Source organism: Seriola lalandi, unplaced genomic scaffold, assembly GCF_002814215.2.
Source record: "Seriola lalandi dorsalis isolate HSWRI2012SDOR001 ecotype SW California unplaced genomic scaffold, Sedor1 jcf7180002054585, whole genome shotgun sequence".
Taxonomy (NCBI): domain Eukaryota; kingdom Metazoa; phylum Chordata; class Actinopteri; order Carangiformes; family Carangidae; genus Seriola; species Seriola lalandi.
This window is the reverse complement of record NW_019525138.1, coordinates 3,845,094-3,871,805: the sequence shown is the minus strand read 5'-3', so window position 1 is coordinate 3,871,805 and position 26,712 is coordinate 3,845,094. Positions and strand designations below refer to the sequence as shown.

Sequence of the window (26,712 nt, the reverse complement as noted above, 5' to 3'; positions counted from 1 at the left end):
GGTGAACTGGAACCCCCGACTGTGAGCCAGACCCCATCAACCAACACCAGCGCTGGATGCTCCTGACTTATGCATGGGAGCGGATTCCTGCAGCTGTCAACAGCAGCAGCCCGTGGTTTTTGAATCATATGTTTCACAGTCACATATGGGTGTGATGCTGTGTCCACATACTTAGGCCATAACTGATCATTTGCCTCATAGGACTGTAGTTGAGTCTGGTTTTCATCTTCACATGCACGTCAACAACAAATATATCAACTGGTTCACAAGAACTGAGGATTTTATTTTTATCAACATGTGGTTTAACCCCCCCCACCCCCACCCCATGCGCCTTCACAGCCTCTGGAGTACATGCAGAATTTTGTATCTACGCACCACCATCACAGCAGGTAGAGTCCAGTGTAAGACCCTGGTCCGTCTGCTCAGGCCTGCAGATGGGAAGCAGATGAAGAACAGGAATGTAGCTATAGGTTAGACGTTAAACATCAAACACGTCTGCCGAAGGCCCCCAGAGGACTGAGATCACACTGCAGCGAGTTTACTGAATATATATGTTTTCATTTCTTTTTTTTCTCGACGTGTTCGACCTCATTAAACACGTGTTCACCTGTGTCTGATTGAGTTAATCCTTGTTTGATGGGCTCTAAAAACCTCCTGATAGTGAAACAGTGACTGAGGGGGGAAAAGCCTGAACAGGTCTGAGCCCCGACTTTGAACTGAACTCCTGATACACGACGCTCAGTGTGTGGGAGTGGAGACTGAAGACCCCTCCCTCCTTTTCACATAATAAGCTGCTCAACAGAAAGTCACACACTTTATCCACTGTTTGACTCCTGCAGGTGGGTGTTTCTTTTTTTCTTTTTCATTTCTGCATATGAAAGTCTTAGCTCTTTGACTGTTGCTTTCTCATGTCGGCAGTCAGCAGTTTACTTGCACTTTGTGGCCGCAGTGTTGTTGTGCATCTGTTCGCAGATGCAGATTGAAGAATGAAGGCTGCTGCAGTTCTCCTCATCTTGTCTGTGACTCTCTGCGCTGCTCAGAAACAGAAAATCACCCAGAGACCAGACTGGGATCTGAGGAACGAAGGTTAGCAGTGAAGTAAATACATTTACTGAGGTAACTCTGATGTCTGGCTGCTTTCCTTCTGTATTTCCAGTGAACTCTTCTGGTGCATGTCTTGTCTTGACGACTTGAAACTTCTCTGTCTGTGTTACATGTAACCATTGTTTTAGGAGCAGTTCAGTGACCATGTCAGTGTGAGGCAGCTGAAACATTATCACCTGTAAATCACCAAATCTTCTGTTTTCTCCTCTCTTTCTTTCTTTCTTTTCTCCCTATTTTGCCCTTCCTTCTTTCCCGCCTTGTTTCCCTCTTTCAGTCTTTTCTCCTTTGGTAATTTCTTCCTCTTCCTCCAAAATGGAAATACAAGGTTATGCAACAAAACATAACCTGAATGCAGAACTTCATTGCCCGTCGTGCTGCTTCCTCTGAAAACCATCCAGTGGCTGTTTGTCATTTTGTTTATTGATGTTGGTTTTGATGAAGAGGCCTCTGCAGTGACGCTTTGCCTGCTCTGTGTTTTCTCTGTGCGAGCTCACCTGTAGCAGAGAGACTGAACCCCAGGGGATGTGCCAACCTCACGCTGGTTTTAGACAACTGGAAATATGCCATCATGACGCAGGTCAAAGATCTGCTGCTGCATGACCACAACACTGTGCTGCCTGACTATGGAAGGTGACTTCATCTGACTTTTCTTCTTTAATAACTTTCTATGACTATGAGATGAAAGTTGCTTTTAGTGAGACTGGTTTTGACTGGTCCGTCCCTCCAGGATCCAGCCCCTGTCAGACGCCCTAGGAGACCTTTACAAGGAGTTCAACGCCCTGAAAGAGCGTCTCGCCGAGCTCACCGCCAAGTTTGAAGGGGTGGAGGCCTTCGTGGATGATGCGAGATCAGGAAGGAAACCTGCCTCGCCCCGAGGTGAACCCAGACCCGCGGGGTCACTGCGAGGAGAGGCGGAGGCGGCTGCGACCGGCGCTGGAGGTCGACCTCAAGGGAGGAGAACCAGGGTGGTCGTCCGGAGAATCAAGAAACCTGCGGGTTCACAGGACTGAGTGTGGACCGGAGATCCTGAAGCTTTGAGATACGTTTGGTGCAGTGTATTGTTATGTTTTATAAAGGATTTTTTTTCTGCTTCAACACCACCTCCATGATTTTGCTTAATTCTCATGAACAGCAAAGTATCTCTCTAAAATATCTCACTGCAGGTGGAGGTCAAATCTTTTCTTGGATTTTAGATCACATACAGTAAATCTGCAGATCACAAATCTGTAAGTGGGTGAAACCAGTAGATTTAACTGTTGACAAACCATCTAAATAATAAAATTCACTGTGGTGCTGAACTTTCTCCCACAAGGGTTGAAACATGTTTTCTCTTTATGCTCTTTTATTTATTTCCTTCATCAAACTAACTGGACTGCTTCTGATAAATACATTTATGGTGATTTGATTAAAGTATTCAACAGCATTTCATCTGATGAAGAGTTGATATATATTTCTCCTTCACCACAAGATGGCTCCCAAGTATCAGGAAGATTTTCATCCTAACATGACAAACATTGTGTAGACCTGCGTGACTGTGAATTTAGTGTAAACCTGGTGATGAATGATCCATGCATAGCAGGAACTCTTCTTACGTTTGATCTTTGAATATTTTATTGAATTCACTAAATTCATTTGGGTGAAGAAAACAATTTTGTCAAAGCAGGTTTTGACAAATGTGTTACTATGCTAAATAAAAAAAACTTAGAAATCCTGAGTCACGACAGCCTTCGTCCATGGCCGCTGGGTTTCCACTTACCAGGTTTCCACTTGCAGACTGCCGAAATCGAAAGTGAAAACTTCTAATGAGCAACTGAACACAACATAATTTTTTTTTTTAAACATTATTTGGAGCATTTCAAGAGAAGAGTACGTGTAAGAAAATTAGAGGTACGTCAGTAAAGTAGCTGCAAAAAGTCTAAATATACAACAGTTATTAAGACACAGATTGTGTTGGGAGAATAGTACGGATATGGATACTGTAAGTACAGAGATGTGAAAATTAAAATAAACAAGCGATTAGGAAAAAAAATGAATAAGCAAAACAGTAAAAGCGAAAGAATTGACTTATGAACATGAAATTAGCCAAATATGATTTTTTTTTTTAATTTATTGAACATTAGGAACATACAGCTTGTGCAGTTTAAAGCAAAACCTAAAGATATGTCTAATAACATAATAAGTATAGTAGCAATAATAAATATATAATCCATAATACCAGAAAAAGACAAATTAAAATTGGTGAGAAGACGAAGAAAATAATTAATCTTAAAACAACATTTGACACAAGCCTTAAAGACTCCAGCAGTAACACACTTACGACACGGTGCCCTGAACTTACCTAATGGTTTCACAGTCTAAGTTTCTTGTTTGACTCGACTATGGTAGAAATGAAACTGAAACGGCTGCCGTTTGCTTTAGGGACCGTCGAGAAATTAATCACTAAATTAAACACGAGAAACCTTTAACGCCGTGTATTAACTGACGATTCATGACCTGAAACGAGGGTCATTACGCTGAGTGAGATTTTTACTAATCAACACGGTTCGATTAGAAAGTAACAACCGAGTTTCTGTCGAACTTTCCCTCCAACGTCACAGCGGCGGATTGAACTTCTCGACGTTCCCTCGAAGTTACATATAGTACGTGACAGTAGGTAGGCTAATAAACATTTCCCTAGGATTTCACTTGCTGTGTACATGACACATCCATGTCTGCGAACTTACTTACTCATACTAACAGGTAGGTAAACATAGCATAAAACTTTAAGTGTGGAAACGCGCTGCTTCACTTATAACTACATTTATGACCGTGTATTACAGCTGAGCAACATTCTTACCGAATTTACTGCAAAACTGTTGGCGTTAAATGCTTGTCATATGATTTTATATTAGTCAATAACCTCTTTGGGTTTCCTTAGTTGAAGTCAAATCGTCTGAAATTAGCTGAGATGCTAATGCAAATGAATCAGTGGCATTATTGTAAATGAAATATCTTTGGGTTTTGGATAAAGCCCCACCTTTGGGAAACAGTGATGAAAACTTTCCATTGTTTTTCGAGCATTTAATAGAATAAACAATTAATATGAATGAAATAAAAATAATAATCGGGAGATAATTTGATAGCAAAAATAATAGCTACTTGCAGCCCTAGTGGTGTTTGCGGTCTTGCTGTATTACAGACTGTGTGACATCATTTGTTGTGTATGGGGGCATTACATTTTGAAGTTATTTATGAGTGTACAAAGTCCCTCAGGAGGATGAATAATGCTCTTGGGAACTAGCTGTGGCAGTGTTTCTCATTTTGTTACTCCTGACTGTGCCTCAAATCTGACTGCACCTGATTTTCATAGTCAGAGACCGGTAACAGGGAACAGGGACTCCCCTAAGACAAGAGTCCCTACAGATGGAGGAAGGAGCAGGAAACCTCCACGGTGCCCCTGGACCCCGGGTGGAAAGCAAGGAGAGGGAGGATGTTGCGACCAAACGATCCCGGCGACAAAATACGGTAGACATTTCAGGGTTTTAGACAATGTTTTAACAACATTTAAAACACTCTCAAAGAATCTAAAAGCAGATATGTGGTCCTCATTTACATATTGCACCAGGAGCAAGAACCAGGCAGTCCCAGCAGGAAAGTTCAAGACAAAGAGAAGACGAAGACGAGACACCGAAGAAGAAAAAAGAGCTCAAACACTAAAGGAGGTGCAGAAAAAGACAAGACCGTGCAACATGTGGATCCGCAAGCTGAAGACTACTTGCCAAAAGGAGAAAGCAGTGGAGGACGGCACCAGCAAAAAGCCAAGATGGTGGGGGCTCAGACTCAGACAAAAAGATGTAAAGGCACACACAAAGTTACACAAACTCCAGTTGTTACTCAGAGCAACAAGGAAACACAGACAGACGTCACTGTGCCACAACAAGACGACACAAACAATGAACAGACTCAACCTGGAACCAGCCACGCTGCAGAGACACAGACAGAACCAGACAAACACACATCTCAACCCACAGCGCAAGGTGACAGCGCCGCTCAGACTCCTTTAAGAAAACATGAAAATCCAGACACCGAGGGAGCAGCGTCAGATTCAGCCAAGGAGCAAAAAACAGAGATCGAATCCAAATCTAAAGAGGAGAATCCCTCTGCAGGGGTCTCAGGTGATCCCACAGAGTCTCAAATCCAAAAAGGTGCTGAACCATTGTCTTATGCCAAAGCTGTGTCCGGAGAGGGGAAGAGTGAGAAACAGTCCAACGTGGCAGCACGAGATAAAACCACAAAAACATCCCAGAGCACACGGTAAGAGCAAGACTGATATTAACAGGTGACTCACCTGTGGTTGAGCCTGTGACTGTAAACGTGTCTGTTTCTCTCTCCACAGTGATCGAAGCCCAGTGAGGCCTCCACCTGGAGCTCCCATGTTCACCTTTCACATCTACGCTGTGCTGGACAAAAAGTTTAGATTCAACCAAGAACATGACACGCTTGTTCTGTTTCATGGGGAGAGAGAGTATTTACCTCTTCAAGTGACGCATTTTGTGTGAGTATGCGTTAATATATATTGCAGCCTTTGCAAGTATTTGGACAGAACTTGTTTTGTTATAATGGCTCTGTACTCCAGTGCTTTAGATTTGAAATTTGAAGTTAAAGTTCTGCCTCTCAGCTTTAACTTGAGTGTTAACATTCACATCAGTCAGGAGTTCACGTGGCAAACAAGCCAAACGTTCATCCAGGTTATCTAAGCCACTTTATGTGGAGTAAATGTTCAGACAGACAACAGCACTGTGGGAAAAATTGGACCCCCATGTTGGCTTAAAAGTTGTATTTCAAAGTGCATTTGTGAACACAAGATCAGTTTCGTATGGAAACTGGGAAATTTTAATGTAAATTTGAGCATCTGCGTTTCCATGGCAACTGGGCAAACCCCATTTGCTGATGAAGATTGTGTAATTTGTTTGAAAGCTACAAAACAGCTACTGATTGGACCGTGAGCTGTGATTATTTTGCTCCAACAGTCCAAAGCCAGTAATTGTACGTATGTTGTCCACCTTTGTTTTTGCTTCCACAAAGAGTTAAACCTTTCTGTTCCAGGATCTCAGCAATTAACTTGATAAGCATGATGTCAAGGTCACTGATTGGAATAACAACCAAAACTACAAAATATGACTCGAAAACAGAATTATACTTTAAATTGTCATATTTAATAATTGGTAAAAATCAATATCAATAATATTGAATATTGTGGTATTACCAGGCATATGCAATGTTTATTAATATTTTTTTTTGCAGTTTTACAGTCTGCAGTTATGCACAGTGTCCGCCCTGCTACCAAGTCCGACCCTCATCTCACTGCTTTGCTTACTGTACATTGAACCTTGGCATGTAACAAATAAAACTTTGAACTGCTGTTTGCTGGCTTGTACCTGAAACATACAATGCAACAATGTAATTAAATATAAAACAAAAAAAAACACCTGAAACATAAAATACAGCAATATAATTTCATTTTAACCCCCAAGATATTAAAATTTGGATATTGCACAAGTGTAAATGGTACCAGACAATGACTGCTAAGGATTTGTTACTAAGTCTCTGATCAGGTAGAGGTCTTCTTGTACTGACTTGACCTGACCAAAAACTTTAACTGTTTGGCTTTTAAAAAAAAAACTCCCTCATTGTCTTGACAGATACTTGTCCTGCAAATCCAATGTGCAGACAAGAATCAAAAATTCCTACAACTATCTGGATTTTTTTCAGACAGCTGTGAGATTTTCAGCTTCAGTAAAAGTATCATTATAACAACAAATGTTCAATGTTTTATGTTTAGTGGACTAAAACAGGAAGGCTATCTGGTAGAAGCAAGTCTGCCAATTGAAGAAATAACCCTGCAGAGAGGAATCTGGTTGAGCTATAGGTACGGTGTTAAACAAAGACAAAAGGAGATAATAGAAGTTGCCACAAGACATGTTCAAATTCCTCTGAACTCAAATATTAAAGGTAAGCGAACCATTTAGTTTCATTATGTCAACACTCCACTGTTGTTTTCAGTCTTTCCTATTAACTGATCACGTGCCTGCCTGCGTTTCTTCTAGAGCTTCACCTCTACGAAGGCTTCATCGGCCGTCAGGAGGTGCATAGTTACTGGCAAACTGGTCTTCACATGGTCGGCTTGAAGAAGTCCAAAGGTGTGGAGATTTCAGACGCCTGGCAGGCCGCAGCGAGAACTCTGCTGAACAGAATCTTCCAGGAATGGTCTCCATCAGACAGACAGAGCACCGCGACCCTGGGTGATAACTTGGAGCATTTTATGATGAGTCTTGGTTCTGCACATTCAAGGGTGGTTTACCCAGACAATTCACAACCTCCCATCATCAAGGTTGGTGCAACAGATGTGTATGATTCAAAGCATTGATGAAACATTACCCCCAATATTCAGCCAATAACCGAATGTTTTTTTTGTTTACAGACGTTGGACCTGATTTCAGAGAACTTGGTTCAGATCCTAAAAGGAGAGCCGAAGGAGAAGTTCCCAGAAATAAGCAGAAGCACCAGTCCTCTTGTTCTGGGCCTGTCTGTTTTCATGGTTACCAGAAAGCTTGACATCAACCTTGGAGTGAAAGGCTGGGCTGAGCTATGTTCATTGGTTTCCTCAGGGGCCACAATGGACAAGAGTAATCTGGATGGGTTGCTCAGTTCTTTCCAAAATCCACAATAGTAAGTTTTGCAAAAGCTTAAAACCAATGGGAGGTGGTGTGAAAAATCATTCTTTATATAGTTTGACAAATAAAAGTCACTTTTTCCAGACCTTTCAACTGCACTTGCTGGGTGGTAAGAACCTCAATTAAGGGCTTAAATTAGGGTTAATAAGATTTTAAGCTCAGAAAGTGATGTTAAATGTGCGGTGTGGTGAGGTTAGGTAAGTGTGAGGATCAGTGATGTGTGATGGTGTGAGGTAAAATGCTGGCTGCAGAGATCTGGATGAGTTGGGAGAGGTGTTTACCACACTGCCAAGAATATTCCACTGGAGAAATACTAAATATCTTTATTATATTTTCAATTAATGAATTTATTTGTTTGACACATTTCAGTGTCAAAATGATCATAATCAACCACCAAAACCCATCATGTAATTTGTGTGTAACTATAGAAAGGTCTCTATTTATCTGATGTATGATATGACCTTGTGTAACACTTCCTCACTCTGCCCCCCCCACCCCCCCCCACCAGCACTGTGCTGGGGCTGATGAACCACTGCGCTAAGCTCATGGTGTCGGAGCTCGTCCTGCTCGTCCCTCTCCTCTTCAGACTCCGACAGGCGGGAGCTGACGCGACAAAAGTGGGTCCAACTGTAGAGGAAGAAAACTGGTCAGGACTTGAACATGTGCACTTCAGCAGGTTCAGAGAGTGGATACAGCTCCACCCCGACAAGAGAAGGCGAGTCTTATCCCAAAGCCACCATAAACTTCCTCTTCCTGAAACCAGTGTGTCTGCAAAGACGTAACTCTTGTTTTTTTCCACAGGAGAATGATGAGTTTGATCGAGTCGCAGTTATCCATGGCTGAAGAGACGCCCCTACTTCTGATCAGCTGGTTGTCTCTTGTCGCGTTTGATGATCTTCCTGATTTCTCAGATCTGACGGGGATACCAGCAGAACACCTGATCCAGAGTCTGTTGTACAGGCTCCGCAAATGTGGCGACACAATGGATCAGAACAGAACACAGGAGATTGTAAAGGTGATAATATTGAACATTTAAAATCACATTGTCTTGTCTTTAAAATGAGCTTTTGTGACAGTCTTCGTCCTTTCTTCCTGCAGCATGCGGAAAAAACCTTGACTCATCTCCTGCTGAAGGTCGACAGAGAGAGGAACAGGTAAGGACCGGTGTGAAACAATCCTCAGATTCTGCTCATCGTCTGTGGCTCTGTGCTCGCTGCAGCTTCTGCTTTGCGTCCGCAGGATGATTGAATCCGGAAACATCCACCCAGCCTTCATGAGCAGCATCAGTGTGGCAAGGAAGACATGCGGCATTGCGCGACTTGTCTTGTGGCACCCGGCGGTCGTCCTGTCCTACCAGCTGGTGTTGAAACTGGCGGAGGGTTTGGACGCTGTGCTGAGAAACAAAGTAAGTAAAAAAGTCCAAAGACGTCACAACTCCTGTTTACAGAATTACAGAAGAACTTTATTTGATCGACACGTTTCGTACAAAACGTGTCGACCTAATCAAGTTCTTCTGTTTATTGCAAGTGTTGCTGGATGCTATGCTGAGAAAGAGAGGTAGTAATCTCTTTATTATGAGCGTTAACTGCTTCAAAATTTCAATTGAATTAATTGTTTTGTGTCTCTTAGCCCAAAGACGAACAGTTTGAGCAGCAGTTATTGAAGGAGCTGCACGACATTCAGCAGAAAATCAGTGAATGGCGAGATGAGCTGCTGAAAAAACCCCTCCTGTCGCCGTCGAAAACGATCTCCTACACGAAGGAAATCGAGGTATGTTGTCAGCTCATGGTCAATGTCAATCTAAAAAAGAAAAAGAGGAGTTTCAGCTGTTTTCACCCGGATATTATGAACCCAAACAGCCAAAGGTTGTGATTATGAACCAGAGTCCCCTTTGAAAAAGTCAAAATGTTTCATTTTTGAAACATAAGGTGATGATATTTATTTACTGTAACTGTGCAGGTGAGCCAGGTTTAACATAAACTGGCTCTAAATGTAATAATGCGTGTGTTGAATTATCAGATGTGGGATGCGCTGCTCAAGGTGGAATGCTCTATCGAAGAGGTTTCATCCCGCTGGACTCAGAGCCTGACAAAAGCCCTGAGGAAGAGGATTTCCCAGGTCAGTGACCTTTTCGTTTCTTCAGTAGCGTAGATTCTAACTGAGTTAAGGTAAATGATTTGATTTTACAGCACAATTCTGAGTTGTATTTTTTTTTGCAGTCAAGTGAGGAGAATAAAGTACTGGTGTGCTGCCACGAGGCAACCGTGGCTGCTATAAGGAAAAGCCACAGCGTTGTACAGGCCTGTTTCGATGAGCTGTGTCAGTCTGCTATCAAGACAATCTGCCAGGTACAGTTCATCTTATTGACAATTTTTGATTCACGCGTCATATGATGGACTTGATTTTTCCATCCACAGTTGTACCCGGGGTCACAGGGGACCAAGTTGCCAGTGTGGTCTTCTCAGTCCAAAGACTTCTTTAGGCTTTCCCCACCCACTCTCTCTACCTGATTCCTACAGTACACAGTTTAAGCCACATATAACCTTCTCCTGTACAGACACAGTCATACTCACTTGTGCCTTGTGGCTGGAAGAATTCATGACTTGCTATAAGATACATTGACAGCACTTTTCTCTTTCCCACGCCCACATATTCTGAAGAAGTTTGAAGTTTCAAGAGAAAATTTGCTGCATATTTTAGGAGCTCACTGACCTGTTGTTACTAGAGCTCCAGAGAGAATCCTGAGAGAGGAGATGGTTTTTGGTTCTTACAATCACAAATATATCTTCTTATGGATCAACACTTCGAATAAAACACAGGAGAAGTGCTAAACATGGAACCTTTAAGACCCAGTATCTGACATAGTGAATGCTCATGCTGCATACATGTATGTTTTTAGAGAGGGCAGGAGGGGGACCTGATGCGAAACCTCGGCCAGAAGGTGAAAGATATTCCTGCTGTCATCCTGTCTGCTGTTGTTGTTGAGTCAGCAGCACGATGGAAAGATGACACAGTGATCCAGCTGCTCCATCCACAGTCAGCCGTGAGCTTCCTGCTATTACACGGTACATCATTTCATCATTTATTTCATTCATTTATTTAGTATTCAAATTAATTTGTTATTTACTTCAGGTTGTATAATGGCCACAATGTTTGTTATTATCTCGCTGTAGGTGATTGGAAGTCGATCCAGGTGGATGACTCTGCAGGGCAGGTCGTCCACAGCTGCGTGGTCGCGGTTCAGTCTCTGGTGGAGTCTCTGCTTCAGGGACACGTGCCCCTCGGACACCTGCAGACCTGCCTGAAACATAGAGAGCAGTTTAAGAGACTTTACCTACAGTGTACGAAAACTAACAGCCTTCCATGATTACTTTATTAAATTTACCTCCAACAGAAGTAAACTGTATTAATTAATAAAAGCTGCTTCCTGTCTTTTACAGATAAGAGAAATACCAAATCTGAAACGGTTCCTGTGGAAGCGGAGGCTGTTCTGACTCAGAGAGAGAAGGATTTGAACTCTTTCCTGCAGCGGAAACAGCAGGTGGACACACTGATAAAGATGATGGCAAAGGTTAAAGAAAACATCACAGGTGAGTTTCACTTGAAAAATAAAAAATAAACCCAGCACTAACTTCAATTATCTATTTTCCAAAGAGTTTGTTCTGTATTTTGGCTTTTTGTGTTGTGTTCTCCAGTAACATGGTTCTTATTCACCCAGCTCCTGAGATGTCGGCTCTTGAGGAGCAGCACAGTGCAGATCTCCAGACTGTGAGCCTTAACAAACTGGTGCTGGTTCAGTCTTTTGATGCTGAGGGAAGGTTGAAGAAGGTTGAAGGTCCTCCTCAGGTCCGCTGGTATAACACCAGTATGAGTGCCTTGAAAATGTCCAGTGAGATGCACAAACTGCATCACAGCAACCTGATTCTATCCTCGTGGGTCAAGGCAGCGGCGTCTCTGGCATCAGCTAGGCGACCCTCCTCTGCTCCAGTTCCAATAACCCTGACGCAGGTCTGCGAAAACATCTGGGACCCGCTGCTGGAGGAGTTCTTTCAGCTTGGTGTCAGCATAGCAAACGCAAACATCACTATCGAGCGGCTTGATCGGGTTTTGGCGGAGTCAGGCGACCAGGGCGACGGGGAGCTCATGAAGAAGGAGCTGATTCTGATGTCAGACATGTTTTCTGAGTCAAGACAGTTCAGACCTGAGAAGAACTGGGTGGAACTGAGACTCGATCAGATCCAGGAGTACTCGCAGCTCCACGAGGCGGCGGCTGCAGCCAGTGCAGTTCTGAAGATTGTTCAAAAAATGGAGCTTTCTGGGAACTTTACAGAAATTTACGCTCTGAGTCAACTGGTAATAGTCTTGAAATCTTACACGAAATTAAGTTATATTTAGTAATGGCCTGACCCAGTGGTTCTCAACCTTTTCCAATTTATTTTGGCCCACTTGAAAATTTCAAAAATGTTGGCAGGCCAAATACGACCACATAACAATACAGAGGCCAAATAATAAGCACATTTTATTTAAATGATAACGATCGAACATTCAGGACTGAACTGAAAGCAGGGGAAACTTTTCCTTTTAGTGTGACTGTCTCCTTTTAGTTCTTCCTGTTGCCTACCAGCTGTCCACTTTGTTAGTCCAGGTTTAACTATGGATGTAATCTTAGTATGCAATCAGACTGAGATAGCAAACAAGTATTCAGTGTGGTCCGGTTGGTGACGACCTTAATATGAGAAACAAAAAACAAGGACAAGGACAACAAAAAGGAGTTTTTAAAAACATTTTTATGTTTTTAAAGATCATTTCAAAATATTTAAAAATGTATTTTATATTTTTATTCTTTTTGTTTTCTTTTTTTTTTTTTTAATAATTACATCTTTTCACCAAAATTGTATTGGTGTGCAAATTGATTTGTCGGCCCATTTGCAATACCTCTGCAGCCAACCAGTGGGCCCTGTCCCATAGGTTGCTTGCTAAGAAAATGAAAAGTGCCAGTTTTTGGTCAAAACACTTTTAAAATTGCATGGCCCAATTCATAATGATTTACCTTTTAAATTTGTCTAGCATAAGCAAACAAACTTTTCTCTGAAAGGTACTTTTATTTTTAAGAAGATGTATAATTCTTGAATTTTATGATGGATTATTTAACAGGAGGAGGACAGCTTTAAGCAGAGAGTTCTGGGATCCCTCAGGGAAGACCTGTTTCAGGCCAAACAGCAACTGTCCACAGTCACCAAGCAGCACACTGTCTGTCTGGAAGAGTTTCTAGCGAGTCAAACTCTGGTCAGCTGGGTCAAAAACAACCTCAGAAGTAAGGCAAAAAATAAAATCTCCACATTATCTCCACATGATCCTGAAGAACAAGCCTGAATTCTTACTCTTCTGTCCCCTCAACAGATATGAGCGACGTGAAGGTTTATGTGGACTTGGCTTCCATATCTGCCGGAGAGAACGACAGAGAGATCGACCAGGTGGCCTGTTTCCACGACGCAGTGATGGGCTACGCTCCTCTGCTCTACTCCCTCTCCCCTCAGGCTGGCTTTGAGGAGTTCATGAAGTGTGCTCAGCAGGTGTGGGACACCCAGAGCAGAGATGAGAAGCTCCCAGACAAATTGGTATTTCCTTCTCTGTTATTTGCAAGCAGCACATAAAGCTGTTTTGCTGCAGCAATGTGACAATGATGTTTGTTTTTCAGAGAGAGTCTACTCGATTACTGAACTGGCTGAAAGACCTGAAGGAGACCCACGGCTCAGTGGAGCAGTCCTCTCTCTCCCTGGCTTCTTCTATTAATGCACATGGAGTGTATCACATAGGATGGTCTGATGAAAACACACATAGGGTAAGTGGACAATCTTCCATTAAAAGATGTGTCAAAGAGAATGAGATATAGAGCTTCGCTGACTGAACTTCCTCTGATTTGCACTTGTTTGCAGAGATGTCTACAGAACATGGTGCAGGTCAGAGTGATGAAGGACAGAGAGGAGAAGAGCTACAGGCTGGAAGAGCTGCTGGAGCTACAGAACAAACTCATGCTCATGTCATCCAAAGGGGAGCACGGCAGAGAACAAGTCAACAGGTTCACAGAGGTCAGGGGCATTTATACAACATGATATTTGAATTTACAGCTGAACTTTCTGCAAAGTGTTGACCTGTGGACAGAGAGGTTATTTATTTATGTTCAAGCTGCAACAAAAAAAGCATCCAGAGTGGTCTGACACTGTTGTATAACAATGTTTATGCCTAAAATGCCTAAAGAAGCACAGGATGTAGATTTTGTACCTGTATTGCCATCGTCATTCACTGTAGTACCATGTTGTTAGTCACAGGAGTGTGACTGAACAGAACAGAATCCAGTGTTCCAGTCTTAACATCTAATGACATAAAATTATGGTATTTTACAGCTCCACTAATTGATGGTTGTACTCAGTTTTTACACTTGTTTTGATCTGCCAAATGTTTCTCTTCAGTCTCGCAAAATGAAACTTCTGGCCCAGTGTACACACCATTTCCTCTGCCCGAGTCTGGCCCATATACTTTCACATCCGGGTAGATTCCGACTTTAATCTGACAGCCGGAAGATTGTGGGGTTTTTTTTGCCAGAATTGGTCCAGATGTGGAAATAGCATCTGACAATCATGCTGTATAAGGGCCACACTTGGGCCGTGCAATAAACCTATGAGTTAAAAAGCTCTGGCGATTTGGAATGGTATCTGAGTAATAAATATCTTTAAGTGTGAGTCACAAAGACTGACACCTGTCTGCTCCTGTCCACTGTAGGTTTTTGAAGGCATTCAGAGACTTGGCACCATCCTTCTTCAGATGCAAGAATCTGGCAATATGCTCTTCAGGGAGTGGCATGCTGAGGTCCACTGCTGTCCACAACAGCAACCCTGCATCCAAATCACCTTCTTATCCCTGAAGGGTAAGGAGATGTCATACTACGGTGAGCTGAGCGAGCAGCTACAGAAGCTCGCTCACTCCATGGAAATCTGCCAAAGAGAATGGCGTTCCTTCATCAGTGAGATGCGCTCCAAGTTCAGCTTGCTGAACCATTACACCTCAGAGCAGTTGGTGTACCTGTGCTACTGGATTCACAAAGTGTGTCAACGTCAGGCGTCAGTTCCTCAACAGTTATGGCATCTGCTTTTTCCAATAAAGCCTCAGTGCACTCTAGTTGATGTCAGAGACGCTTACTGTAATGCAATAAGTGCGGTGTCAATGCATGTTGAACTGGAAGATGCTGATGATGAGTCCGATGATGAAGATCAATATTGTAAACCTTATACAGAGTTAACACCAGCATCACCAGGACACCCCGAAGAAACTCAGGATTTGATGCAGTTTTCTTCAGAGGATGAAGATTATGGTGTCATGACATGTGATGATGACATTAGGAAGCATGATGAGGGCATTCTTGAAAACCTCTGGAGACTCTTCAAGGAACACATGTCACAATGCCTCAGTGAATACATGGACATCTCAACTCTGGCCCACTTCCTCTCATGCCTCTCTGAAACGAACCAGCAACACATGATCAGGAACCTACCCCCAATTCTCCAGGAGGGAAAGCCCAATCTTTTGCTTTGTCCCAGCGCAGAGGTTTTTACCACCACCCTGTCTTTTTACATGGCGAGTCCAGAGCAGCCTCTGCCCTCTGCTGATGAAGTTCTAGTCTGCAGAGAGGTGACCACAGAGGAGGAGGTGGAGATCTTTCTCCGCCGAGCTCTTGGTCAAGGCTCCCAGCAAAACTGTCAGAAGATATATTCTCTTGTCAATCCTGGGCTGCTGGGATATGACGTCAGTGTGGCTTTGGGGGAGCTCTTCGAGGCCCTTGAGAGAAGTGCCAACCCACATTATCGTTTGGTAATAGTCAGTCCGGTTGTGCACCAGCACAGATACGTGCCATCTTTCTTCAGCAATGACAAAGTACAAGCTGGTGTGAGTCTGACAGCAACGACTGCCAGGAAATATCTGCATCACCACTTCACACAAAACACACTCCTGCAAAACCCTGTCGCACGGGTTTCTCCAGATAAACTGTCGGTCTGGATGGTGTCATCTGTACGCCCTGCAGTTGGTAAGGATAATCCTGATTGGCATGCCATTATGAAAATGTTTATAAAATTGTGGCATGAATAGAATTTACTTTTTATGTACATTTTGACATTTTTAAACTAAGATTTTAACATATATTACTTTGTCAACCCCTAGTGGTAATATCAATAAATGCAATAATTTGCTTGACAGAATGCATCCTTTTTCTATCAATAGGGAAATCCCTTTATGTGGATCGTTTGTTCGAGAAGCTCCAGCAGAAATCTCCCGGAGCAAAACACCTCAGGATCAGACTCATTGAGCCGTGTGTTGACATAGACTCCTTGATCAAGAACCTATCAGAGAAACTGGCATTCTTGAGAGAGCAGGACCCTGTACTCCTGCACATTGACACTGCTGGAGTAAGTATTCAAGCCTTTATCTCTGCAGATAGCTTGTGCTGGTGTTGGTTGTACTTGAAAGTCTGAATTCTTTGTCACATTTGATACTTGTCAGGTCCGTTCAGGCCTTGAGGAGCTCCTGTTCCATCTGTTAGTTCTGGGCTGTTTGAGTGACAGCCATGGCATGCTGTGGAGAAGGAATGTAACTCACTTGATCACTGTTGAGGTCCTGAACACATCCACATCCCATCAAAACCAGCCAAAAGAGGTAGCAATGTCTTTTTAAGGTCATAACTTCTTTTCAGTGTGCTTATCAACTGTCAGGAAATGTAATTTGAAAATGTCATATTGTTCTTCAGACATTAAACAAGCAATTAACTTAGAACTTTTCTGTGAAGTTGCAGCTTTCAATAACAGTGAATGAAATACCCTTCATGTAAGAGCACAAAATTTTAGACAAGAGCATCTATACTCATCTGCTTATATTGAATTGGAGTCCCATAGATCTCTGAATTCAGTGCCTTAAATCTCCCCTAATTTTCAAGCATGGCTTCAATTATAAACAAAGTTTGTTGACTATGGAGTGTTGTCTTGGAGAACTTTTAAGATTTTAAATTATTGGGTTAGGGTTGGGATTTCCCATTTGTGAATGTAAAGCAAAATTGTAACAACATCCTCAGGCTCCTATTGATTTTATAAATTACATATAATCAAATAATATGTGTTCAATTTGCTCATACAGATGAGGCTTGGACTTCTGGACATTCTGCCTACCATCCATTGTAGACCTCCAAAAGAGGTGGGGCAGTTGTTGGCTCAAAGAAATCAAAGGGTTTTAACAAATCAGAACTTTGATCCATTCATGGATGAGCAAGAGTTTTGCAGTGAGGGGATTCAAAGACCCTACCAATATTTGAGGCGCTACTACAACAATCAGAATCTGGATCATTTTAAGTACCAAGTAGGATCCAGACTGGGGGATCCTGTCGATTGTCTCACATACTTCCTGCGGTACTGTGGAATGCAAGATCCATCTTGGGCTGAGCTGAAGAACTTCTCCTGGTTCCTCAATGTGCAACTGAAAGACTGTGAGAACTCAATTTTCTGTGACCCAGATTTTCTGGCTGACCAGCTACCTGGTTTCAAAGGCTTCATTGTGAAGTTCATGATTCTAATGGCAAGAGATTTTGCCTCACCTTCTCTGAACACATCTGATGAAAGTCCGATGCTGCATCTTAAACACAGTCTGGAAGATGACCTTCTTGATCGTCTGACAATTCGCAAGCGTTGGGAAAATGAGTTTCATCCATACATTTTCTTTAACGCAGACCGATTATCAATGTCTTTTCTGGGCTTTAATGTGAAGACATTGGGAAACACACTCTGTGCAGTAGATCCTCACTGCAAAAAGGTACTGATAGAGGATGTGATGTCACAGAAAATCTTTCAAGGTTTGGAACAGCAAATGATCTCTCTCACCGAGGACTTTGATCAGCTGCCCCGGCAACGTAAAATCAAAAGGATTTCATATGTTGTTGGTGCTGAGAAAGGAATGATGGACAGCAAGTTCGATCCAGACCCAACATATGAGCTCACTGCTGACAATGTGATGAAGATGTTGGCCATAAACATGAGATTCCGGTGTGGAATTCCAGTTGTCATCATGGGAGAGACCGGCTGTGGAAAAACCAGATTAGTCCGTTTCCTTTGTGCTCTGCAGAGGGAGGGAAGACCAGTGGAGAACATGGTACTTGTCAAGGTACATGGTGGCACCACAGCAGAGATGATCTACAGAAAGGTTAGGCAGGCAGAGATACTTGCCGAGATGAACCGTAGAAAGCACAAGCTAGACACCATTTTGTTCTTTGATGAAGCCAACACCACAGAGGCCATTTTTGCCATCAAGGAAATCCTGTGTGATCAGTCAGTGAAAGGTAACCCTCTGAAAGCAAACAGTGGCTTAAAGATAATAGCCGCCTGCAATCCTTACAGGAAGCACTCACCTGAAATGGTGGAACGCTTGGAACGTGCAGGATTAGGATACAGGGTGAAGGCAGATGAAACAGAAGACCGCCTTGGCAAAGTCCCTCTGAGGCAGCTGGTGTACAGAGTTCATCCTCTGCCACCCAGCATGACTTCCTTGGTGTGGGATTTTGGTCAGCTGAGTGATTCAACTGAACTTTCCTACATCAAACTGATTGTCCAGAAGAAAGTTGCTGACCATGATTTGCCAGAGGCCTGCAATAACATAATTTCAAATGTGCTGGCAATCTCCCAGAAATACATGCGAAGTCGGAAAAATGAGTGCAGTTTTGTGAGTCTCAGGGATGTGGAGAGGTCTATGAAGGTGCTAGTTTGGTTTTACCAGCACAGTGAGGTCCTTTTCAACAACCCTCGTCTCCATGAGATTGATAAAACACTGAAGTGCCTGATTCTTGCAGTTGGTGTCTGCTACTACCCGTCTCTGGTGACCAAAGAGGATTACCTTGCTGTAATTTGTAGGTACTTTCCAGAGCCTCTCTGCTCTTCAACAGCATTGCAAGAAGAGATTTCATCCTGTCAAGACTTCTTCCTGCAGAACATACAGACAAGGGAGACAATAGCCAAAAATGTTGCACTAAAAGAGAATGTGTTTCTCATGGTGGTTTGCATCGAGCTCAGGATCCCACTCTTTCTGGTTGGAAAGCCAGGCAGCTCTAAGTCACTTGCTAAAACAGTGGTTGCTGATGCCATGCAGGGCCAGAACTCCCACTGTGAACTGTTCAAGAAACTCAAGCAAGTTCATATGGTCTCCTTCCAGTGCAGTCCTCACTCAAGTCCAGAGGGCATCATAGGGACATTCAAGAACTGTGCCCGGTTTCAGAAGGACAAAAACATGGATGAGTATGTATCAGTGGTGGTGCTTGATGAGATTGGACTCGCAGAAGATTCTCCTCAGATGCCCTTGAAGACCCTTCATCCTCTTTTGGAGGATGGGTGCATTGACAGTGACAAACCAGATCCACACATGAAGGTTGGCTTTGTTGGCATCTCCAACTGGGCTCTTGACCCAGCAAAGATGAACAGAGGAATATTTGTGTCCAGATGGGATCCAAGTGAGGATGAACTTGTGGAAACTGCCAAAGGAATATGTTCATCCTCCAGTCAGATTCTCCTGAAAATCACACACCTCTTCCAACCTCTGGCAAAAGCCTTCCTGAGCATCTGTAATGAGACCTCAAAGAATCAGTTCTTTGGTTTAAGGGATTATTACAGCCTCATCAAAATGCTCTTCGCCGCAGTCAAATCCACACAGCAAGAGCCAGATGGTGGACAGTTGGTGGAGGCCATCTTGTGTAACTTCAGTGGACAGCCAGAGGGCTTTGACCCTGTCATATTTTTCCAAGAGGTTCTCCAAAACCTTACAGAAATCCCCAGACCAAGCACCTTGCAAATGGTGAAAAAGAATCTTGATCATGACACCGACCAGGAGAGCCGTTACCTCCTTTTGCTGACCACCAACAATGCAGCTCTCCATATCCTTCAGCAGCAAGTCTTTGCCAAAGGAGATTGTACACAACCTGAAATAGTCTTTGGCTCGGGATTCCCAAAGGACCAGGAATACGCCCAAGTCTGCCGTAATGTGAACCGAGTGAAAACATGCATGGAGACTGGTCGCACCGTCATCCTACTCAACATGCAAAATCTTTATGAAAGCCTGTATGATGCCTTGAACCAGTACTATGTTTACCTCAGTAAGCAGCAGTACGTTGATCTAGGTCTTGGTTCCCACAGAGTGAAATGTCGTGTCCATACAAACTTCAGACTGGTGGTAGTGGAGGACCAGAAGAAGGTCTATGAGCACTTTCCTGTGCCCCTCATCAACAGGCTTGAAAAACACAGGCTGGACAGGAGTACTGATCTGGAGCCATGGCAACACAGGGTTCTTGACAAACTGAAGGAATGGGTGAAGGAATTCTGCAGTGAGGCCGCAGTGGATTTCAAGCTGTCCGACATTTTTGTTGGCTACCATGGCGATTCCTGTGCCAGTGCTCTCTTGCAAGCACTTGAAAGGAGAATACAGAAAGTTGAAGACAATCCAGGAAGACAACATCAACGGGATGAAAATGGTGACTCAGTGGAAGAAAATGAACCAAACAAAACCCTTGAGCAAAATTCTAAGGGACAGAATGAGGTAACTGACATGTTGGGTTACGCAATGGACATAGATATTGCTGGAAAAGACCAAGAAACTGAGTCAGTTGAAAAGATTGATGATGAGTCCACTGAGGTGTGTGATGATGAGAACAAAGTAATGTCTGAGAGTGAGGAAACGATGGAGACAGAAGACAATGTTGAGTTTGCTGTGGACAATGAGGAAGAAGAAGTCTTCGATTTAGCCAAATGTCTCTTGTTGAACTGTGCCACCCCTGACGCTGTGGTGAGGCTCAAGTACTCAGATTTAGCAAACCAGGAGAAGGAGAAACTCCAGAGGATGTACTTCCAGCAACAACATCACCACTCGCTCCGAGATTTCCTGGAAGACTGCCTGAACAAGACTCAAGGGTCCACCAAGTTTCTCGAGGTAAGCCACAGACCACTGCTCCAATTTTCTTTTCATCATTGCTTCACAATCTTTACAAATTGTTGACATCACTGTCCGCTTTGTGGTTTTGTATAGATAACTACATTCTCCAGCTTGTTAACCAGATCAGATGTCAAGGTTGTAGCCCATGCTCTAGGACTGCATTCGGACAGTATCCTCCTGCTTTCGCTCCACCAGTTTGACACTGAAGTCTCCTTCTGCAGCACGATACGGTACCAACTATTCAGATAACAGCAACATGGCTTTTTATTTTAGGTTTGTCTTTTAATATTTAAATTGTTCTCCTTTTTGTGCCACTGCCAGGGGCTTCCTTCAAGAGGCCGGCCACTCTCTTCACATCCTGTTGATCCAGATGGACCTTGAGGAATCCCATTGCAGTGATGAGCTCATAGCATCAGCAAAGTATGCCTCGATTTCAAGCTCCGCAACATATCTGATTGTATGCATGCAAAGTGGAAAAATTACATTACAGGATTTCAACTGAGTTTATGGTTCCATCTGCCAACAGATACTGCACCATGAATTACTTGATGTCCCTGGAGGATCAGCCCTGTTGGGTGATTTTCATTGTGAAGGTTTCTCGGATCCTAAGTCAGTCTCAGTATATTGGTTTCCAAGGAGGTGAGTGTGGAATATGATCATTATTGCAATGCAGTTATTTTCTAACTGCATTATCCATGATATATGAAAAGATTAAAGCCAAGTTTTGTCTGTTGCATCAAAGGAGTCTGGCAGTCGGTGCATATTGATGACCTGAGGGATTCAGAGGACATGAGCCTGAACCTGTTCAGTTTCTGTGGGACTCTCATTAGCAACCTGCTCAACCCTTCACTGTCAGGTAGAAATTAAAATCATCTGGCCATTAAAAAACTTCTTTATATTACAAATGGAAGAGAAAGTGGTTAATTGTTCTATAAATTAGTATTTAATGTAAAATAAACTGTATTGTTGATCTTTACTAGAACACCATGAAGATGGAGAAATGGTGTGGAAAAGAAAAGACTCTCAGGTAAATAAAACTCATGTTCCTTTATATGTGTTAGCGTAAAACAAATCATAATTTATTACATTGCTTAAATGAATTGTAATTATCTTTGCATACAGGCAGATAGAGCCCACCTCCACAGCCTGTCCTTAGTGAGATCTTGTATCCAAAAAGCTGTGGGTTTGCTGAGGGACCCCAATGGGGTCACATCACGGAGCATGCAGCGGATGCACATCCTTCTGAGTCTTCTGGGAACTGGTCAAGGTCACATAGGAGGTAAATATCTACTAATTTTGGTTAATATATATCTATAGTATATACTATATAAATTGTCCAAAATGTTCTTTTTTTTTCTTTACATTCTCAAGGTGTTAGCATCTTCAATTGTCTCCAATCTTGTTTAAAGCTGACTTTCAGAGGGTGTTGCTGAGTAGACTGGCTGAGGCCTTGGCACAGAGAGAAGTATGGATGGGCTCTCCTAAGGATTGGGTGAGCAACGAGGCCAAGAAACAGCAGGCTCTACAAGAGGGGGGAACTTTGAGGTAAAATCTTCTACAGATGTGATAACCAACTGACCTACAGTAATTAGATCAGTTAAGAGTCTTTTGCCTTAAAACTGATCACATAACATAAATCCTTAATTCACAGTTCAGAATGTTTTCATATCCATACAGGAAGTCATGTTTTGGGTATTGATTGTTTGTTTGTTAGTTATATCACACCTATTGAATACCCCCGTGTCAGAAAGATCACACCAACACATACTACAAAACGCTTACATATACTTACACTATACAGGAATATAAAACTAGTGATAATATGAAAGCAATACAAAAACATAATAGAAAAATCACACATTCCTCGTTATGTGATAGCATATAATACTCACATAGCACCTGATATTTCATGTTCATATATAATATGTAAAGATCAATTATGTAAAGATATTATTGTATAAGGATGTTATGTAAGAATGTTTTCCAAAATACCTTCACTATCTTTACCTGGTAGACATACCCTGTGGCGCTGTCTTCAGTCCACCATCACGCCGATCTTGGCCAGTATGGTGGAACTTATGGACAGGAATGCAAATCTGGACCTGCTCTCCGATCAAAAGCTCAGCGAGGGCCTGATAAAACTGTGGTTGGACATCCTGGCAGATTCACAGATCTTAAACCTAACTCCTCTTCAGAAACCAAGGTATTGTAGGTAACTTATTTTCCGTAATCCACACAGTTAACTTAATCAACAAAAGACATAATTTTTCTGTAATTGTTATATTGTCTAGTGAGTCAGACCAGGAGGTGCTTGTGAAGCACTACTTCATGTTGGATGGTGAAGAACAGTCCTGCTCTGCCCCGTTCAGCTGGCTCATCACAATGCACCTTGAAAGCCTGTGGGAGGAATCTGAGTTTATGCCGGGTTTGTCTGAAATATAATAATGAGATAATAATAAATAATATAATAATGATATCAACTCATGAACAGATTCTGAGGTACTGAAGTCCTAAGAGGCAAGTGTTTTGTTGGGTTTTTTTGCCAGGATAATCTTTCTTTTTTTTCTTTTTTTTTCCAGATTTTTTTTCAACTTTTCAAATTCACAAGTTGTTTTTTTTTTCTTTCTTCCCGACAAAAGTTTAACTTGCCCTTCAGGGCTTGTTTTCACAGATGAAAAAACAAAAACTTAGATCCTGGCATGAAAAAATGTTCCACTGGTCTTTCAGGGCTTCCATATGTATGAAATATATATGGTGGGTTAAAATGTTTTTTTCTGGATCTTTTACCTGTTCTTAGTGACCAAAGAGGACGGCACAGAGAGGATTCTCCACTTTGTGAGCACCTTCAGCAGCAGCAGGCTCAGCAGTCACTTACAGAGACTCTCAGACGGGGAGCAACTGCAGTACAGTCTCAACTACCTGCAGGACTTTCTGCTGCTGTCTTTTAAGATCAAGTCAATGGATGAGCTCAGGGTACTGACATTATGAGTCACACATTTAGGTGAAAGATTTTGGAAACAGCTGGAACAGCCTCAACTTTTTATACGTGTCACTTACAGGTGTTCACCAGGGCCGTGACAGGCTGCGTGTCTGAGCTTCAGAAGTCCACGGGTGCCGCCGCTGACCTCTCTCCTGCCTGGATAATGGCTGCTGCCAAACATTTTGCCCCCAGACTGGACACCCTCTGCCACATGTTTCTACTGCAGCCCGAGCTCGCCACTGACGTCTTTCAGCAGAGGTCAAAGGGGGAGCCCCAGGAAATGGTGAGAACAACCTTTTGGCTTCATTTTAATCATCATCATCACCAGTAAGTCAAATTCCCACTTGTCAGATTAGTTTATTAGTTTAGAATGCTAACATGCTAAACTTTATGTGTCTAACATCAGCATAAAATAATCTTGTAGTTATTAAGATACCAACTATAAAACCGTGAACATGTCGCAGTCTTAAAATGTCTTTTATTTTGGCAGGTGGAGGACATTTTAGCTCTGGGCGTCTGTGTTGAGCAGACCAAACTACTGACTGTGATGTCTCTGAGTGAGTGCAAGTCCTTTGTGCACAGAGTGGAGTTTCTGCAGCCGTGTGTAGACAGAGCATTCAGTCAGAAATACAGCACCCTCTGCAGCCCGGGATGCCTGCAACACCTGGACTCCATCAGGTGAGTGGCAAGACTCACGACAGCAAAAAAAAAAGGTATACTGTGTTCCTAAAGCGTATTAATGTTATTATTATAATCTCATTTTCTCCTTCAGGTCACTGTGGCACGGGATGCTTGTTGTTGCATCATTCATCCAGCACATCGTTTTTGAAGTGAAAGAGAATGATGTGCGATTGAAAGAACTGGCTCTCAAACACTGCAACCTCCACCTGAACGTACGTGAAGTGGTTTCAGTCTCTGTCTTTCTCTTGAAATGACTAACCAGGGTTTCCTAGATCCTGACACATCTCGTCTTGTGATCAATGTTTTAGTGGATAACTCATTTTAATTTATTTTTACATGTGTGATATAGCATCTTTTGCTCTGAAGGTTCATGTATTTTTTCCTGAATGTCTATTAATCTTTTATTATTTTAACAGAGACAGTGCAGTTTGCAGTGGGATCCACCCACTAAAGCAGCTTTGTAAACAAATGCAGTAGAAATAAAATAAAACCAAGACCCAGAAAGGACAAGACATTTCTTACAAAAGGCAGGAAACACCAATTTGACATAAACAACAAAAGTCAAATGTATGAGATCAGGTTATTATTTCTGGTTTTCTCACAGCTGATGCAGGAATCACCTGATGTGAGGAGCGTGGAAACACTGGAGCAGCTGATCCGCATCCTCAACTCTTTCCACGATGAGTGTATCAGCAGGGATCTGAGGTCAGAATTAGAATTCAGTACAGGTTATAAGAAATGTTTTATTTGTGATGTACAAAATAAGATGTATCTCTCGGTGCTATAATTCATCTCTCTTGATATTTTGCTGCATAGGTTTGGCATTTCTTGCTCAGTTTGCTGGCTGGAGCTCAAAGAGCCGTCTGTGCTGCCCTGCCAGCACGTCTTCTGTCTGCCGTGTCTGCAGCTCTGCATTCAGCCAGACAGACGTTCCTGTCCTACATGCAGGGCAGACATTCCGGCTGACTTCAAGCTGACTGTTTCTCACACCGTCAAGTGAGTCGGGGAAAAACAATGAGCAGGAAATATAGAAATGGCGTGACTCATTTAGTCAAACTTCATTGTTGGAAACTCGGCATTCTAACTTCTCAAAGAACTTTAGAATTATGGTGTTGTGTGTAAATGGCATCGTGTTGGCAAGAGGACATGTCTTTCTAATGTCTGCTTGGCTTACTCTTCATGGCTCAGGGCATCCCTTCAGCAGCATGCAGCCATCAGAGACTGCTGTAACTCCTTCTTCCTGGAGGTGGTGTCCAGGTTCTGTCTGTCAGAGGGCCAGAGGCCTGGAGAGGGAGTGGTGGAGCTCCTCTTCTCTTTACTCATCTCTGCTAACGGTGAGTCAAGGAATTAGTGCATGTGCACGGTCATAACTAGATCCCACATGATGCTTTGATGACATTCGTTCACTCTTGTGTGCGATGCAGGAGATGTGTACAGGACCCGAGAGCTCACTCCCTTCCTGGAGTGTGTGGATAACAACCCGGTGGTCCGATCCGTGCTGCCCAAACTTTTGCTGCAATACAGGTGGGGGCGCCCTTTTCTCATTTAAAAGCATGTGTCTCTGAAAATCCCCCAAAATGGATGCACTCATGTGAAGTATGATTGGCTCAAATTTGTACTTACTGTAGCTGAAGTGTGGGTTGCATGTTGGTTAAGCTTTGTGTGTCCATCAGCTTTGACCAGGCGAAGGCTCACATTCAGTCCTACCTGAAGAACCTGGAGGAGAACATTCTGGGCAGAGAAGACCACACTGAACTCTACCTGTTGTTTGTCAACTGTTTCCAGGTAAAAGATACATATATTACCTCCACACATGATGTAGATGATTTGGTTTCTCTTAGATTCTTAATCTTTTCTATTTGTTCCGAACAAACAGCTTCTGTTGCTGCTTGAAATAAAAACATCACCTCTTTTGCACCAAAGAGTTTTCAACTAAAAATAAATATCATCTTTTTACAAATTCCTCTCAGGACTCTCTGTTGTGCTCAGAGGTGAGAGAAGTAGAAGAGAGTAACGAGCAACAGAGACAAGCAGAAATCAGATTCCTGAGCAGGATCGCCAGGGGACAGACTCCAGACAGGCAAGAGGACCCGGCGGAGTTCCTGCTCAACATCGCCAGGCTGAGAATATGCATGAGCACGGCTGCCCGGCTGCTGGAGCGAGCCACGGTTCAAGGTGTGTGATGCTGAACTTTGTTGAACTTTAATCAGTTACATAATTTCATGATTT

At 42.8% G+C, this 26,712-nt stretch overlaps 2 protein-coding genes across 4 annotated transcripts in view; both read left to right on the top strand.

Moving 5' to 3' along the window:
- Positions 1–849: 849 nt before the first annotated feature.
- On the top strand, positions 850–2,527 carry LOC147818413 (uncharacterized). Of its 2 annotated transcripts, none has more exons than XM_087177323.1 (3): positions 850–1,086; positions 1,608–1,734; positions 1,832–2,527. In XM_087177323.1, the coding sequence occupies exons 1-3, from the start codon at positions 987–989 to the stop codon at positions 2,112–2,114; spliced, it is 510 nt and encodes a 169-aa protein (XP_087033449.1). In that variant the 5' UTR covers positions 850–986; the 3' UTR covers positions 2,115–2,527. The 2 variants fall into 2 exon arrangements, with proteins under 2 accessions (XP_087033449.1, XP_087033448.1); XM_087177322.1 differs by having other exon boundaries at positions 854–1,086; positions 1,605–1,734.
- Positions 2,528–3,733: 1,206 nt separating this feature from the next.
- rnf213b (ring finger protein 213b) overlaps positions 3,734–26,712 on the top strand; it is a 33,885-nt gene continuing 10,906 nt past the window's right edge. For both annotated transcript variants that reach the window (XM_087177306.1, XM_023418841.2), the window contains exons 1-45: positions 3,734–3,843; positions 4,458–4,608; positions 4,709–5,397; positions 5,480–5,638; positions 6,926–7,095; positions 7,191–7,474; positions 7,565–7,812; positions 8,326–8,532; positions 8,619–8,832; positions 8,916–8,971; positions 9,057–9,222; positions 9,447–9,587; positions 9,837–9,935; positions 10,037–10,165; positions 10,717–10,882; positions 10,991–11,158; positions 11,258–11,407; positions 11,536–12,170; positions 12,972–13,131; positions 13,218–13,435; positions 13,516–13,659; positions 13,754–13,906; positions 14,598–15,897; positions 16,092–16,276; positions 16,371–16,523; positions 16,998–20,819; positions 20,916–21,052; positions 21,144–21,242; positions 21,349–21,461; positions 21,565–21,678; positions 21,803–21,849; positions 21,945–22,101; positions 22,232–22,367; positions 22,837–23,025; positions 23,114–23,247; positions 23,620–23,795; positions 23,882–24,085; positions 24,293–24,480; positions 24,575–24,695; positions 25,088–25,188; positions 25,300–25,479; positions 25,672–25,817; positions 25,908–26,007; positions 26,157–26,268; positions 26,454–26,658. In XM_087177306.1, the coding sequence (XP_087033432.1) occupies positions 4,507–4,608; positions 4,709–5,397; positions 5,480–5,638; positions 6,926–7,095; positions 7,191–7,474; positions 7,565–7,812; positions 8,326–8,532; positions 8,619–8,832; positions 8,916–8,971; positions 9,057–9,222; positions 9,447–9,587; positions 9,837–9,935; positions 10,037–10,165; positions 10,717–10,882; positions 10,991–11,158; positions 11,258–11,407; positions 11,536–12,170; positions 12,972–13,131; positions 13,218–13,435; positions 13,516–13,659; positions 13,754–13,906; positions 14,598–15,897; positions 16,092–16,276; positions 16,371–16,523; positions 16,998–20,819; positions 20,916–21,052; positions 21,144–21,242; positions 21,349–21,461; positions 21,565–21,678; positions 21,803–21,849; positions 21,945–22,101; positions 22,232–22,367; positions 22,837–23,025; positions 23,114–23,247; positions 23,620–23,795; positions 23,882–24,085; positions 24,293–24,480; positions 24,575–24,695; positions 25,088–25,188; positions 25,300–25,479; positions 25,672–25,817; positions 25,908–26,007; positions 26,157–26,268; positions 26,454–26,658 (12,577 nt within the window). In that variant the 5' untranslated portion in view covers positions 3,734–3,843; positions 4,458–4,506. The remainder of the gene's footprint in view (positions 3,844–4,457; positions 4,609–4,708; positions 5,398–5,479; positions 5,639–6,925; positions 7,096–7,190; positions 7,475–7,564; positions 7,813–8,325; positions 8,533–8,618; positions 8,833–8,915; positions 8,972–9,056; positions 9,223–9,446; positions 9,588–9,836; positions 9,936–10,036; positions 10,166–10,716; positions 10,883–10,990; positions 11,159–11,257; positions 11,408–11,535; positions 12,171–12,971; positions 13,132–13,217; positions 13,436–13,515; positions 13,660–13,753; positions 13,907–14,597; positions 15,898–16,091; positions 16,277–16,370; positions 16,524–16,997; positions 20,820–20,915; positions 21,053–21,143; positions 21,243–21,348; positions 21,462–21,564; positions 21,679–21,802; positions 21,850–21,944; positions 22,102–22,231; positions 22,368–22,836; positions 23,026–23,113; positions 23,248–23,619; positions 23,796–23,881; positions 24,086–24,292; positions 24,481–24,574; positions 24,696–25,087; positions 25,189–25,299; positions 25,480–25,671; positions 25,818–25,907; positions 26,008–26,156; positions 26,269–26,453; positions 26,659–26,712) is intronic.

Coding starts and splice junctions, on each gene's coding strand:
- LOC147818413 (XM_087177322.1), top strand. CDS start 987: ATGAAGGCTGCTGCAGTTCTCCTCATCTTGTCTGTGACTCTCTGCGCT. Junction 1,087..1,604: donor CTGGGATCTGAGGAACGAAG/GTTAGCAGTGAA, acceptor GCTCACCTGTAG/CAGAGAGACTGAACCCCAGG. Junction 1,735..1,831: donor GTGCTGCCTGACTATGGAAG/GTGACTTCATCT, acceptor CCGTCCCTCCAG/GATCCAGCCCCTGTCAGACG.